Source organism: Schistocerca serialis, chromosome 1 (genome assembly GCF_023864345.2).
Source record: "Schistocerca serialis cubense isolate TAMUIC-IGC-003099 chromosome 1, iqSchSeri2.2, whole genome shotgun sequence".
Classification (NCBI taxonomy): domain Eukaryota; kingdom Metazoa; phylum Arthropoda; class Insecta; order Orthoptera; family Acrididae; genus Schistocerca; species Schistocerca serialis.
The window spans coordinates 850,940,188-850,957,004 of NC_064638.1; the positions used below are offsets into that span (position 1 = coordinate 850,940,188).

The window sequence follows — 16,817 nt, forward strand, 5'->3', positions numbered from 1 at the left end:
TTTCTTTCTTGCTTTCTTACTTGCTTAAGGAGTATATAGTACATCTTAATACTTTGTGAACCCACGGTAACGACAGATTTTGTTTTTTATGTACACTGATGAGCCAAAACGTTATGACCACCTGCTTAATAACTTGTTTGTCCATCTTCCGAATCAAATACATCACTGATTCTGCATATTGGGGATCTGACAGCTTATCTGTAGGTCTGTGGAGGTATGTGGCAGTGGATGTCCATGCACAGGTCATGGTAATTCGCGTAAGTAACGGCCCGGTGATTTGCATACGCGGTGATGGTACCCGATAGCAACCCGGATGGGTTTCTTAGGATTTACATCAGGCAGATTTGGTTGCCAAGACAGCAATGTGAGATCAGTACAGTGCCCTTCAAACCATGTAGCATGCTTCTGACTCTGAGACACAGACAATTATACTGCTGAAAGATGAGATCGCTGTCGGGGAAGACATCAATTATAAAGGGATGCAGGTGGTTCACAGCTGTCAGGGTGTATTTGATTACTACCACAGGTCTCATGCAAGTGCAGGAGAATGTCTCCCATAGCATAATACTGCTCAAACCAGCTTGTGTCAGTGGTACACTGCATGTTTCAAGCTGCCGTTCACCTCAATAACAGCACTTGTGGAGATGACCAGCGACCTAGTGTAGCAAAAATGTGTGTCACCCGAAGAGCCGACACATTTCCATTGGTCGATGGTCAAATCCTGATGGTCCTGTGTCCACTGCAACAATAACTGATGGTGTCGTTGGGTCAACATGTGAGCACAAAGGGGTAGGCTACTGTGGAGCTCCATGTTCAACAATGTACTATGAACGATGTGCTCCAAAACACTTGTGTGTCCACCAGCATTGTGCTCTTTCGGCAGAGGTGCCACAATTCACCATCTATTCTACTTTACAGAGCAGACAAGCATCTGAACCCCATGTTCTGTCAAGATCATGGATGTCCAACCTTTTAGCACTTAGTGGTAGTTTCACTGTCCTTCAACCTCTTTCTGTAGAAATTCATGACAGTGGCATGTGAACATTCAACCAGCTTTGCCATTTTCAAGATACTCATTGAGAGACTGCATAATAATAATAATAATAATAATAATAATAATAATAATAATTTTTAACCAGACTTAACGTCTGAGAAAGTAAAGAAATAATAATAATAATAAACCCCGTGGAGGCCCGGGAAAAGAATAGGCCTCCGGTATGTTCTGCCAGTCGTAAAAGGCGACGAAAAGAACAAACCACTAATAGTGCTAACCCCCCTTTTAGTGTGATTACTTGGTTCAGGACAGAACTAAAGAAGCCTCGGACAAGCGCCGTCATGGTCGGGGACGACGCTTGAACCCTATGCCCGCCCACAAAGGTAATGACACTGCTAGCCAACTGGAAAATGATTCAAATCCAAATAGAGGTGTTTTGCAGGATATGCTTCCTGCAACCACCCTAGAAGGAAAACAAAGACAGAGGATGAGGTGGTCAGATAAAGTTAATCAACACCTCATGTTCTGTTATTACCAAACAACAAACCTAGGAACCAACACAACTGGATACAGATCACAAGTATACACAAAATTTATTACCAGATACCCGGAATTAAAATTTTTAACAGAACAACGACTAGCTGATCAGATCCGTGTAATAACAAAAAATAACAGTATACCCCAGTCAGAATTAGAAAACATCAAACAACAAGTACAACAAATACTGGAACAAAATAATGTGCAATCAGAAGAAGAAGAAGAAGAAGAAAATGCAGTAATGGACTCAAACATCCCAAAGCAAACAAACAAAGGACAACACGCATCAATTAAACAATCAGAGGAAAACGAAATCTTAAGACAGCCACCAGAACAAGTACAAATAGAACACGAAGTGACACACATGTTAGATATAGAAGAAAAATTTCAGCTGACATATATAGAATACAAAGACACAAATACAGACATTAGACCATTCTTGCATAGACCGCCAAATAACCCACAAGTCGAAACAACAATAAAAACTATCAACACAATCATACACAACAAAATAAATGAAAATACAGCTATGGAAGAGTTACAACTACTGGTTTATGTAGGAGCACTCACTACACTAAATATACACACTAGGCAGAGATCAGAACCAACCGACACACAGAAGAAACCCACAAAACCAGCATGGCAACACAGGCTACAGATCAGAATAGAAAAACTGAGAAAAGACATCTGACAGCTAACACAATTTATAGGAAGTGAAATGTCAGAAAAAAAGGAAAAAGGTTAGGTAAAATCTCACAACAAGAAGCGATAGAGCAATTAGATGAAAAGAAGCAGAAATTACAAGCATTGGCCAAGCAACTTAGAAGATACAAAAAAAGTGAAAATAGAAGGAAACAAAACGAAACATTCAACACAAACCAAAAGAAATTTTACCAGACAATAGATAACACACTCATTAAAATAGACAATCCACCGAACATAACAGACATGGAACACTTCTGGAGCAACATATGGCCAAACCCGGTACAACATAACAGGCATGCACTGTGGATACAAGCAGAAACAGATGCATACAAGATGATAACCACAAATGCCTGAAGTGATAATTTTGCAACATGAAGTCACCCAAGCAATTAATTCTACTCACAATTGGAAAGCCCCTGGAAATGATAAAATAGCAAATTTCTGGCTAAAGAAGTTCAGCTCAACACATTCACATCTAACTAAATTATTTAACAGTTACATTACAGACCCATACACATTCCCTGGTACACTTACACATGGAATAACTTATCTGAAACCTAAAGATCAAGCAGACACAGCAAACCCAGCTAAATATCGCCCCATAACATGCCTATCAACAATATACAAAATATTAACTTCTAAATGATTAATGGAAAATCTCATATGAGATGTGAAACAAATACTAACAAAGAGATAGAGGGGCTGGCCAGTACTTACCTCAGCTCAGTACAGCCGATAGATACACATAAAACAGAACCGAAAATTTACGTTCCTAGCTTTTGGAACAAATGTTCCTTCATCGGGGAGGAGAGAGGGGAAAGAAAGGGAAGAAGGGAAAGGAGATTCAGTTACTCACAACCCAGGTTATGAAGCAACAGGGAAAGGAAAATAGGGAGGATAGCAAGGATGGAGGCATGGTTGTCAGAGGGAAGCCAAAGATATTCTACTGTAAGTACTGTGCCAGCTTCAAACCAAAGAGGATGCATACAGAAGTAAAGAGGTATATAGTATAAAGATAAACACAACTATGTAGGATGAAAAGATGCGTGAATGGCTAAAGAGGAAAGGGAAAGAGGAGAAGACTGAAGAGTAAATGGGATTGAGGTTGTTTAACGTAAGATCAGTCCAGGGGGATGGCGGGATGAAAGGATGTGTTGGAGTGCAATTTCCCATCTCCGCTGCATCCTCTTCGGTTTGAAGCTGGCGCAGTACTTACAGTAGAATATCTTTGGCTTCCCTCTGACAACCATGCCTCCATCCTTGCTACCCTCCCTATTTTCCTTTCCCTGTTGCTTCATAACCTGGGTTGTGAGTAAATGAATCTCCTTTCCCTTCTTCCCTTTCTTTCCCCTCTCTCCTCCCCGATGAAGGAACATTTGTTCCGAAAGCTAGGAACGTAAATTTTCGGTTCTGTTTTGTGTGTTTTATGTGTATCTATCGGCTGTACTGAGCTGAGGTAAGTACTGGCCAGCCCCTCTATCTCTTTGTTAAAATATTAACTTCAGTCATTACACAGAAATTAATAACACATAGAACACAGAACAAAATTATAAATGAAGAACAAAAAGGCTGTTGCAAAGGAGCACGAGGATGTAAAGAGCAACTGATAATAGATGCAGAGGTGACATATCAAGCTAAAACTAAACAAAGTTCGCTACACTACGCATACATTGATTACCAAAAAGCTTTTGATACTGTACCCCACTCATGGTTACTACAAATATTGGAAATATACAAAGTAGATCCTAAATTGATACAGTTCCTAAACATAGTAATGAAAAATTGGAAAACCACACTTAATATCCAAACAAATTTAAATAATATCACATCACAGCCAATACAGATTAAGCATGGAATATACCAAGGAGACTCATTAATTCCTTTCTGGTTCTGCCTTGCTCTGAACCCACTATGCAACATGCTAAATAATACAAATTATGGATACAATATTACTGGAACATACCCACACAAAATCACACATTTGCTATACATGGATGATCTAAAACTACTGGCAGCAACAAATCAACAACTCAACCAATTACTAAAGATAACAGAACAGAAGTATTCAGCAATGATATAAATATGGCTTTTGGAACAGACAAATGTAAGAAAAATAGCACTGTCGAGGGAAAACACACTAAACAAGAAGATTACATATTGGATAACCACAGTGACTGCATAGAAGCGATGGAAAAACAGATGCCTATAAATATCTAGGATACAGACAAAAAATAGGAATAGATAATACAAAAATTAAAGAAGTAGGTGTAGGTGTAGATTCATAGGTTGATATCAGGTGGTTTGTCCTTTGATGCCAATTCTTTAGACAGTTAATATTATCTGGATTTGTCATAAGGAATTATTAATTAATGAGGAAGCTTATAATTTTTGATATGTTGCTCGTATTGGCAGTTATATTGTGTGTTAATGAGGATACATTGTGCCATTATTGCCAACTTACCAGCTGCAATATCATTAAATTTTAGGAGCAGTTAGTTGTTGGTTTACATATCAAGCACTCTATTCTTTTGTAGCAACTAAATAAGGAATATTTTGTGATATGGTAGTTTGCAGAAGGCACAGATGTGATGATTACTGCTGGACATGTAATGAATTGCGTCAAATTATTCTATTGCGCTATGTTGTGCAGTGAAGAGAAGGTTCTTTGAAAGAGCAAAACTTACATCCATTCCTACTAATTAAAATAAGAATAATTAATAAAATTTGTATCATTCCCTTTCAGTTTTGGCAAAAAACACAAAAGTATGCAGTATGCTGGGAAGCTTATAGGCCTACTGACTCACTCTTGACACAAACGAGGCATAGTATTGGATTGACACTCACTTGGAAGCAGCACTTGTCACTAAATCATCATAATAGACACACAAAAATAACAAAATAACGCCTCTCTCTCTCTCTCTCTCTCTCTCTCTCTCTCTCTCTCTCTGTGTGTGTGTGTGTGTGTGTGTGTGTGTGTGTGTGTGTGTGTTGGAAAGAAATTAGTACATATGGAAAAATTATGTCGATTTTATCCGATGATGGCACATGGCACCTGTGGGATAGTGGATGTACTGATAATCTTTTCCGTGTCATCTGCCAGCAGATAGCGTAGTGACTTAGCTACCACTGTGCCATCTGTGTCTACCCTTTAAAAAGGAATGATCTAAGAAAGAAGAATTGTGTGCTGCAGACATTTGAAGCAAGCAGGCAACCATGCCACAGATACTTACTTGTGCTTGCTACAACAAGGGAGTGAGTTTGAAAGAGGTCAGATTGTGGCTTTCCGAGTGGTGGGATGGACTTTTAGGAGAATGGCCACACAAGTTGGACATTCTGCGCGTCAGTTGTGCAACGGTGGTGATATTCGCAGTCACATGAACATTCCCACTTCTGTAGATGAGGCACTGGATGTCCACACAACACAGTCGCCTACCAAGATCGTCATATTGTAAGGGCAGCAGTGGCTGATCGTACAGCTACCACAGCATAGATAAGACATGTCAGCAAGAACTGTAGCAAATCAGTTATTACCAGTGGGACTATGGGCATGTACATCCCTAGCTCATTTTCCACACGTGCCACAGCATTGACTTGCGTAGCTCGACTGGTGCCATCAGAGGATCACATGGAAGTGATTGTAAGGTCATCCGAAGACCAGTATCAGTTGCAAAGCGTCTTAGAAAAGATTGTTGTATGGTGTGGCAGGTGGCAGTTGACGCTAAATAACGAAAAGTGTGAGGTGATCCACATGAGTTCCAAAAGAAATCCGTTGGAATTCGATTACTCGATAAATAGTACAATTCTCAAGGCTGTAATTCAACTAAGTACCTGGGTGTTAAAATTATGAACAACTTCAGTTGGAAAGACCACATAGATATTATTGTGGGGAAGGCGAGCCAAAGGTTGCGTTTCATTGGCAGGACACTTAGAAGATGCAACAAGTCCACTAAAGAGACAGCTTACACTACACCCGTTCGTCCTCTGTTAGAATATTGCTGCGCGGTGTGGGATCCTTACCATGTGGTATTGACGGAGGACATCGAAAGGGTGCAAAAAAGGGCAGCCCGTTTTGTATTATCACGTAATAGGGGAGAGAGTGTGGCAGATATGATACGCGAGTTGGAATGGAAGTCATTAAAGCAAAGATGTTTTTCGTCGCGGCGAGATGTATTTACGAAATTTCAGTCACCAACTTTCTCTTCTGAATGCAAAAATATTTTGTTGAGCCCAACTTACATAGGTAGGAATGATCATCAAAATAAAATAAGAGAAATCAGAGCTCGAACAGAAAGGTTTAGGTGTTCGTTTTTCCTGCGCTGTTCGGGAGTGGAATGGTAGAGAGGTAGTATGATTGTGGTTCGATGAACCCTCTGCCAAGCACTTAAATGTGAATTGCAGAGTAATCATGTAGATGTAGATGTACGATGGGACGAGAAGTGACTTGTGCAACTCGTCAGCCAACAATTTTTACAGAACTATGTGAACACGTTGAGCAGGTGTGGCATAACATATCCCAGGACAGTATTTGCCATATGTACGAGTGACTGGATGCCATAGTCAGTGCCTGCATGCCCACCCATGCAGTAATATGAGTATTTCAGCATGGATCAATATCTGGTACCTAAAATCTTCTTGTGCTATTGATCTGTAAATGTAATCATTTCATGTACTTCATCTGCACTGTTGCAACAATAAATCTTAGGTGAACTGGAAAGCTCTAAAATGGTGTACTATTTTTTTTTTTTGCACCACCCCATACATTTTTGTGGCAATATTAAATAGCAGCTTTATGAGACAAGTTTACTATTTGCAGGAACAGAAGCACTTTCCAGCCTTCCTCTACAGATGGCGTTGTACTTCAGTGTGATCTTCTTCCCAGTTTGGCTTTCTTCTATGACAGTTATGTTTCATTTCAAGGTACTGTATCATTAGGTGTTTTATGTAATGAACAATTGTAATAGTCATTTGTTGTTGTTGTTGTGGTCTTCAGTCCTGAGACTGGTTTGATGCAGCTCTCCATGCTACCCTATCCTGTGCAAGCTTCTTCATCTCCCAGTTGTTACTGCAACCCATATCCTTCTGAATCTGCTTAGTGTATTCATCTCTTGGTCTCCCTCTACGATTTTTACCCTTCACGCTGCCCTCCAATGCTAAATTTGTGATCCCTTGAGGCCTCAGAACATGTCCTACTAACCAGTCCCTCCTTTTTGTCAAGTTGTGCCACATACTCCTCTTCTCCCCAATTCTATTCAATACTTCATCATTAGTTATGTGATCTACCCATCTAATTTTCAGCATTTTTCTGTAGCACCACATTTCGAAAGCTTCTATTCTCTTCTTGTCCAAACGATTTATCGTCCATGTTTCACTTCCATACATGGCTACACTCCATACAAATACTTTCAGAAACGACTTCCTGACACTTAAATCTATACTCGAAGTTAACAAATTTCTCTTCTTCAGAAACGCTTTCCTTGCCATTGCCTGTCTACATTTTATATCCTCTCTACTTTGACCATCATCAGTTATTTTGCTCCCCAAATAGCAAAACTCATTTACTACTTTATGTGTGTCATTTCCTAATCTGATTCCCTCAGCATCAGTTGATTTAATTCGACTACATTCCATTATCCTCATTTTGCTTTTGTTAACTTTCATCTCAAATCCTCCTTTCAAGACACTGTCCATTCCGTTCAGCTGCTCTTCCAGGTCCTTTCCTGTCTCTGACAGAATTACAATTTCATCAGCAAACCTCAAAGTTTTTATTTCTTCTCCATGCACTTTCATTCCTACTCCAAATTTTTCTTTTGTTTCCTTTACTGCTTGCTCAGTATACAAATTGAATAACATCGGGGAGAGGCTACAACCCTGTCTCACTCCCTTCCCAACCACTGCTTCCCTTTCATGCCCCTCGACTCTTACAACTGCCATCTGGTTTCTGTACAAATTGTAAATAGCCTTTCGCTCCCTGTATTTTACCCCTGCCACCTTTAGAATTTGAAAGAGAGTATTCCAGTCAACATTGTCAAAAGCTTTCTCTAAGTCTACAAATGCTAGAAACGTAGGTTTGGCTTTCCTTAATCTTTCTTCTAAGATAAGTCGTAAGGTCAGTATTGCCTCACGTGTTCCCATATTTCTACGGAATCCAAACTGATCTTCCCCGAGGTTGGCTTCTACCAGTTTTTCCATTCGTATGTAAAGAATTCGCGTTAGTATTTTGCAGCTGTGACTTATGAAACTGATAGTTCGGTAATTTTCACATCTGTCAACACCTGCTTTCTTTGGGATTGGGATTATTATATTCTTCTTGAAGTCTGAGGGTATTTTGCCTGTCTCATACATCTTGCTCACCGGATGGTAGAGTTTTGTCATGACTGGCTCTCCCAAGACCATCAGTAGTTCTAATGGAATGTTGTCTACTCCCGGGGCCTTATTTCGACTCAGGTCTTTCAGTGCTCTGTCAAACTCTTCACGCAGTATCGTATCTCCCATTTCATCTTCATGTACATCCTCTTCCATTTCCATAATATTGCCCTCAAGTACATCGCCCTTGTATAGACCCTCTACATACTCCTTCCACCTCTCTGCTTTCCCTTCTTTGCTTAGAACTGGGTTTCCATCTGAGCTCTTGATATTCATACAAGTGGTTCTCTTTTCTCCAAAGGTCTCTTTAATTTTCCTGTAGGCGGTATCTATCTTACCCCTAGTGAGATAAGCCTCTACATCCTTACATTTGTCCTCTAGCCATCCCTGCTTAGCCATTTTGCACTTCCTGTCGATATCATTTTTGAGACGTTTGTATTCCTTTTTGCCTGCTTCATTTACTGCATTTTTATGTTTTCTCCTTTCATCAATTAAGTTCAATATTTCTTCTGTTACCCAAGGAGTTCTACTAGCCCTCGTCTTTTTACCTACTTAATCCTCTGCTGCCTTCACTACGTCATCCCTCAGAGCTACCCATTCCTTTTCTGCTGTACTTCTTTCCCCCATTCCTGTTAATTGTTCCCTTATGCTCTCCCTGAAACTCTGTAAAACCTCTGGTTCTTTCAGTTTATCCAGGTCCCATCTCCTTAAATTCCCACCTTTTTGCAGTTTCTTCAGTTTTAATCTACAGTTCATAACCAATAGATTGTGGTCAGATTCCACATCTGCCCCTGGAAATGTCTTACAATTTAAGACCTGGTTCCTAAATCTCTGTCTTATCATTATATAATCTATCCGATACCTTCTAGTATCTCCAGGATTCTTCCATGTATACAACCTTCTTTCATGATTCTTGAACCAGGTGTTAGCTATGATTAAGTTATGCTCTGTGCAAAACTCTACCAGGCGGCTTCCTCTTTCATTTCTTAGCCCCAATCCATATTCACCTACTACGTTTCCTTCTCTCCCTTTTCCTACTCTCGAATTCCAGTCACCCATGATTATTAAATTTTCGTCTCCCTTCACTACCTGAATAATTTCTTTTATCTCATCATACATTTCATCAATTTCTTCATCATCTGCAGAGATAGTTGGCATATAAACTTGTACTACTGTAGTAGGCGTGGGCTTTGTGTCTATCTTGGCCACAATAATGCGTTCACTATGCTGTTTGTAGTAGCTTACTCGCACTCCTATTTTTTTATTCATTATTAAATCTACTCCTGCATTACCCGTATTTGATTTTGTGTTTATAACCCTGTATTCACCTGACCAAAAGTCTTGTTCCTCCTGCCACCGAACTTCACTAATTCCCACTATATCTAACTTTAACCTATCCATTTCCCTTTTCAAATTTTCTAATCTACCTGCCCAGTTAAGGGATCTGACATTCCACGCTCCGATCCGTAGAATGCCAGTTTTCTTTTTCCTGATAATGACGTCCTCCTGAGTAGTCCCCGCCCAGAGATCCGAATGGGGGACTATTTTACCTCCAGAATATTTTACCCAAGAGGATGCCATCGTCATTTATCCATACAGTAAAGCTGCATGCCCTCGGGAAAAATTACGGCCGTAGTTTCCCCTTGCTTTCAGCCGTTCGCAGTACCAGCACAGCAAGGCCGTTTTGGTTAATGTTGCAAGGCCAGGTCAGTCAATCATCCAGACTGTTGCCCCTGTAACTACTGAAAAGGCTGCTGCCCCTCTTCAGGAACCACACGATTGTCTGGCCATGCGGTGGTCTAGCGGTTCAGGCGCTCAGTCCGGAACCGCGGGACAGCTACGGTCGCAGGTTCGAATCCTGCCTCGGGCATGGATGTGTGTGATGTCCTTAGGTTAGTTAGGTTTAAGTAGTTCTAAGTTCTAGGGGACTGATGACCACAGATGTTATGTCCCATAGTGCTCAGAGCCATTTTTTGTCTGGCCTCTCAACAGATACCCCTCTGTTGTGGTTGCACCTACGGTACGGCCATCTGTATCGCTGAGGTACGCAAGCCTCCCCACCAACGGCAAGGTCCATGGTTCATGGGGAAGAATAGTCATGTAGAATAACAAAACTGTAAAATATAAATTATTTAGCTGTAGAAGCTAATGAGAATCGTGTGGTTTTTCTAAGCACACTTCTTGTAGGCCTATACATTAACAGTTATGGAATTCAGCTATAGTGGTGATATTATATTTTATTTTTTAAAATCTGTATGAATGTTGTCTCACGACTAAGTAGTGTAGCATTCTGACACTAATAATAATTAAATGAAGCCTTCCTTTTGTGATGATAGATTTCATTTGTTCTCTGCCTGACAGTCAGACAATACATCTTCCACTTTGTAGAAAAATTGTGATAGAATATGTGATATAACATGAATACTTTTGAATTAAACACGCATGATGAGAGGCAGGAAGAGGGGTTGGAGTGAGGGGATAGCAGCTCGGTGGGAGGCAACAAGCCTACCAGCTATGAATGAGGGAGGAAAGGACGGCAGGAGCACCAGCTAGGCACGTGATGCAAAGTTGTCGGAGCTGATGGGGAGTGGCGCATGCTGAAGGTGATGTCAGGACATGAATCTGGGATAGGGTAATGGGATGGAGGAAGGGGAAAATGTTGAGTGGAGTGTGTGGGTACAGTGGTTTACTGGAGTTTGAGACCAGGACGATTGCAGGAGCGAAGGATGTGTTACAAGGAGAACTCCCATCTCTGTAGCTTAGAGGTGCAGGGAAGGATCCAGATGGTCTGTGTTGTGAAGCAGCCATTGAAAGAGAGTATGTTATACATAGCTACATGTTGTGCCACTGGATGGTCAACTTTGTTCTTAGCAACAGTTATGCAGTGGCCATTCAATGGACAGCTGAATGATAGTCATACCTAATTAAAAGGCTGTGCAGTGTTGTGCAGCAAAGTTGGTATATGACGTGGTTGCTTTCACAGGTGGCCTGGCCTCAAAAGTGGTAGGATAAGCCTGTGACAGGACTGGAGTAGAAAGTGCTGTATCTGTGGATTGGACAGGCCTTGCACCTTCTCATTCCAGAGGGATATGATTTCTGTGGTAACTGGTTCGTGGTTCGGACGGCAGATAGCATAGTGGTGGACTAGGATGTTGTGTAGGTTGGGTGGGCGATGGAACACCACTTCAGGAAAGAGTGGGAAGGATCTTGTGTAGGATGTATCCCATTTCAGGACATGATGAAGGATGTGGTTCAGTACTTCTAGTCCAGTATCATACTGGGTGACTTGGGAAAGCTCCTGTGTAGTTTATTCTTGGGAATGGTCGGTAGATTGGGAGAGTGTGAGGATATGGCACAGGAAATTTGTTTGTGGATGAGGTAGTAGTGACTGTCTGTGAAGACTTTCATGAGATCTGCAGCATGCTGAGCAAGGGGATTCTTGTTACTGCAGATATGTTGTCGATGAGTGGCTAGGCTGTATGGAGAGAGGGGGGGGGGGGGTTGGTGTGAAAGGGATGGCAGATGTCGAAAGATAGTAGCTGTTGGTGGATAGTGGGTTTATGTGGTCAGAGGTTTGGATGGAACCATCAAAGAGGTTGAAGGTACATCAGGGAAGGTGGCATGTTGGGTTGAGGGGGATCAAATGAAGTGGGTGGTAGAGAAGGTGTTGAGGTTGTGAAGCAATAATGACTCAAAACCAAGATGCCCTATCCTCATCCCTTCACAACTTCAATACCTTCTGCCCCATCCTGTGCGCGACTTTCCTCGATGTGGACCTCAATGTCTGATGGCTCCATCCACACCTTTGTTTGTGTTAAATCAACTAACCACCAACACTTCATACATTTCAGCTGTCATTTCTTCCGCACAAAAAAATCCCTACCATAGATCATGGGCACCCACAGTCATCTTATCTGCAGTGATGGGAACTCACCTGCCCAGTGTGTTGAAGGTCTCGCAAAGGCCTTCACAGAGAGGCACTATGCAGTTGACCTAGTCCGCAGACATATTTCCTGTGCCATATCCTCGCACATTCCCAATCTTCCCGCCATTCCCAAAAATAAACTACAGAGGAGCACCCTCAAGTCAACAACTATCACCGTGCACTGGAACAACTTAGTATCCTTCATCAGGGCTTTGGTTACCTCTCATCAGTCCCTGAAATGAGGGACATCCCACCCCAAACCCTTCCCACCCATCCTAAAGTGGTGTTCGATCGCCCATCCATCCTACACAACATTCTATCCCACCCCTATGCCACCTCCACTCCCAGCCTTTTCTGAACTATGTAGATGGGAGTTATACTTGCAACACATTCTTTGCTCCTGTAATTGTCTTGGCCTCAATTTCCAGTTACCCACTGCATCCACACCTTCCACTCAATATTTCCCCTTCTGTCCTGTCAGCACTTCCCAAATTAAAACCGACATGACATTTAGCATGCGTCTCTCCCCACTGGCTCCGACAACTGTGCATCACATGCCTAGCCCATGCTCCTGCCATCCCTCCCACCCTCTCTCATTCCTAGCTGGCAAACTGCCTCCTGCTGAGCCACTAGTCACTCACCCCTAGTCCCTCTCGCCACCTCCCACCTCCCTCCCCCTACCCCTCTCCCCTCCACTCGACACAACCCCCAACTGCAACAACCTAGTCCACCTGTCAAAATGCAGTATTGTGCATCCAGTCGGCACTATGGAGGTGTGTGTGTGTGTGTGAGTGGGAGTGTGAATGTGAGAGAGAGAGGAGATTACTGTGAAAACTAGCAAGTTTTTTCTCTTTGTGTGTGTGCCTGTTAACAACTCAAAACGTGTGCTTTTTGAGGAATGTTCTCCTTTAATCCAAAAGTATTCATTTCCTTTAGTTTCTTATTCAGAACACTGAATATCTCCTGACAGAGTCTAGAAACATGCCTCAGCAGAGCTAGTCTCTTTAAGGCTGTCTTCATGTAAATTGCGGAAACCTTAAATGTTTCCTGAAAATGATGCACATTTGGTTCGCTGTTTTTGAACAAGTTCATGTATGCCACATAATTTTCTCTTCATCTTAGGTTCAAATTAGTGGAGCGATGTCTCATCTTGTGTCACATCTTATGTGACAGTCATTTCCATTTCTTGTATTGTGTCAAATGTATACTGTCACTTGAGTTTGTTTTTGGGTACATGAACATTCTTGGAATTTATTTGACACAGACTTTTCCAAAACGTGTATTGTGATATTCTGCACATGCTTGCTTCTCCAGTTACCAATAAAATTAGATTTTTATGCCATGTGTTTCTCCTCAGGAGCGCATTTGATTTGATTTGATTTGGATTGTGTGAGGAACAATAATATTGCCATTGCCTTCTTTGATACATAATCTGTACACCCAGCTGCTGCAACTCACTTTCTCATCTTGGTACACATTTTTAAGTATTGTGTGCTAGTTATTACAGTCTACGTTTCCAAAGGGCCAGCTAATGCATTTTACGCGTAAAGGGTGATTAGGTAATACGTAATTCCCAGCACCTGGGTCAACAGGTAGGGATCGCACATACATCCTGGTATAGGCCAGGCCCAGGGAGAGGTAATAGCTTGACATGATACCTTTCCAGTTGCAAATTGTTGCTCTGTCTGGAATTGGGCAGGTGTAACCTGAGGTGTCAACAGTTACCCAAGATGGGTTACTCTCTCTATGTGGGAAACCACCAGAAGGAGAGAGCTAACCATCAGAGACACACTGTCACTCTAGGGGGGCTCTCAAATTACAATGAGCACACCAATCCCATCCTCTCTGCCTCCGTTTAACAAATGAAAATAGAAAGAAATCAAGAAAATTACAAATATTCCAGTGGCATTGTGCTACTTGTGACACGCACCGAATAAGGTTAAGAGTTCTGTTCATGTAAAACCATTCATTTTTCAGCAAGGAGTGGACACAGTTGCCGGTCCAGTGGTGCTTACTCATGCCCCATTCCTGACATTTAATGGGATACAGCTTCTGCTGAAGATAAGGCTAGGGCTATGCCATTACTAGGACCCTACATACTCAATCTGATGCATTGCTACCAGTGTCAGTGTTTAAGTCATACTTGTAAGTCCTCTTAAGATGCAGTCAAACTCATACATTGTGGCAGAGATACAGAGGAGGGAGACTGCACATCCCCTGTCTCTCACTGCATTAACTGCACAGGAGGCCATGCTGCCACGAATGCCCTCTGTACTTGCTATACAGGATGTCTGTGCACGGGAAAAGGTTTCATTTACTGGTGCTTGGAAAATGTTTGCCATCTGAAAGGGTTACATATCACCATCTTGCACTAACAGCACTTTTGTGGCTACACCACAATCAAAGTGAATATGTCTACACAGACCTGCTACTGCCTATTCAGGATTCTAAAGTCCTCGAGCTCTAAAGTAGCATCCTTGTCTGTTACTACTGTACCTCCACAACAATTTATCAAATCTTCACCCACACAGAGAAGTCTCATGTGACACATATAGAATACCAAAAATTGAACAGAGAATACTGTCAAGAAAGTTTATTGTTTATCTCTTGTACCAACGTCCAGGTCGTCATCTAACAAATGCAAGAGGAATTGTTCCTTGCATTCCCCAACTCGGAAATCCTCTTCAACTTCAGCGCTGTGCCCTAACCTTGTTCGGTCAATCTCCACTTCACCGACACAAATCGTCTACTGATCCTAAACCTTAAAGACAACTAATCGACTGGGGAAGCTCCACTTCTGAAGAAATAATGGAACAGAATCCTCCTCCTCCTCCTGAAACCTGTATTCCAGTGCATATAGAATTGAGCTGTCCAAAGCTGCAAGGTTGATCACTAACCCTACTGTCACCTGACATCCTTAAATTTGGTTATCTTCCAGTTGAATGTATGCAGCATCAGATCACATACCACTGAATTTCAGTTGCTTTTACATTCATGGTCCCTAGCTGTTATATGCGTGTAAGAAACAAAAATATGGCCCCAAGACCACTTCAACCTGTCACACATCGTCATGCATTTCTACCAGTGTCGGTGTTTCAGTCATGCTTGCAAGTCCTGTTAAGATGCAGCCAAACTCATACATTGTGGTAGACACACACATGAGGGAGATTGCACATTTCCTTTCTGTCACTGCATTAACTGCAGAGGAGACTGTGCTGCACAAATGCCCTCTGAAATTTAAGTGGGCTATGCAGGATATCTGGGTGAGGGAAAAGGTTTCACTTACTGTTGCTATGACCTTCCTCCTGAGAAGGTTTTTTGTTTGTTGTTTGTATTTCCCTTCCCAGGATAAAATTTTTTCTCTGCGTCAACTGTGCACTCCTCTCAATTGTTCATAACAGAGTGGAAATACTACAGCTTACTGGTCAGCTCCCAACACCAGTCTTCCTGCTCAGCAATTGCAATGGCCACCATCCTATTTGCGGCTCTCCAAGAGCCAGTGCAAGGGACACACTCCTGGCAGATGATCTAGAGCAGATTAATATGACTTCCCTTACTATAGGTGAACCCACATTTCTTTCAGATTCCACACATTATTCATTGTCACACCTGGACCTCTCCATCTGCAGTAGATAGCTAGTTTACCGTGTAGAGAAGAAGTCTGTCGTCTTGGACACACACACTATGTGATCAAACGTATCCAGACACCTGTGTGAAAATGACTTAAAAGTTCGTGGCACCCTCCATCAACAATGCTGGAATTCAATACAGTGTTGGTCCACCTTTGGCCTTGATGACAGCTTCCACTCTCGGAGACATATGTTCAATCAGGTGCTGAGACATATGTTCAATCAGGTGCTGGAAGGTTTCTTGGGAAATGGCAACCCATTCTTCACGGAGTGCTGCAGTGAGGAGAAGTTGGTCGGTGAGGCCTGGCACGAAGTCGGCGTTCCAAAACACCCCAAAGGTGTTCTATTGGATTCAGGCCAGGACTCTGTGCAGGCCAGTCCATTACAGGGATGTTACTGTCATGTAACCACTCTGCCACAGGCCGTGCATTATGAACAGGTGTTCGATCATGTTGAAAAATGCAGTCGCCATCCCTGAATTGCTCTTCAACAGTGGGAAGTAAGAATGTGCCTAAAACATGAATGTAGACCGGTGCTGTGGTAGGGCCATGTAAAACAAGGGGTGCAAGCCCCCTCCATGAAAAACACGACCACACCATAACACCACTGCCTCCGAATTTTACTGTTGGCACTACACATGCTGGCAGATGATGTTCACTGGGCA

The 16,817-nt window shown here is 42.1% G+C and overlaps 1 protein-coding gene across 1 annotated transcript in view; it reads left to right on the forward strand.

The window, feature by feature from the left end:
* The window catches only part of LOC126485225 (transmembrane protein 17-like), a 51,290-nt gene that overhangs the window by 20,573 nt on the left and 13,900 nt on the right, over positions 1–16,817 (forward strand). Inside the window, exon 2 of the mRNA XM_050108860.1 lies at positions 7,050–7,153. Coding sequence (XP_049964817.1) covers positions 7,050–7,153 — 104 coding nt within the window. The remainder of the gene's footprint in view (positions 1–7,049; positions 7,154–16,817) is intronic.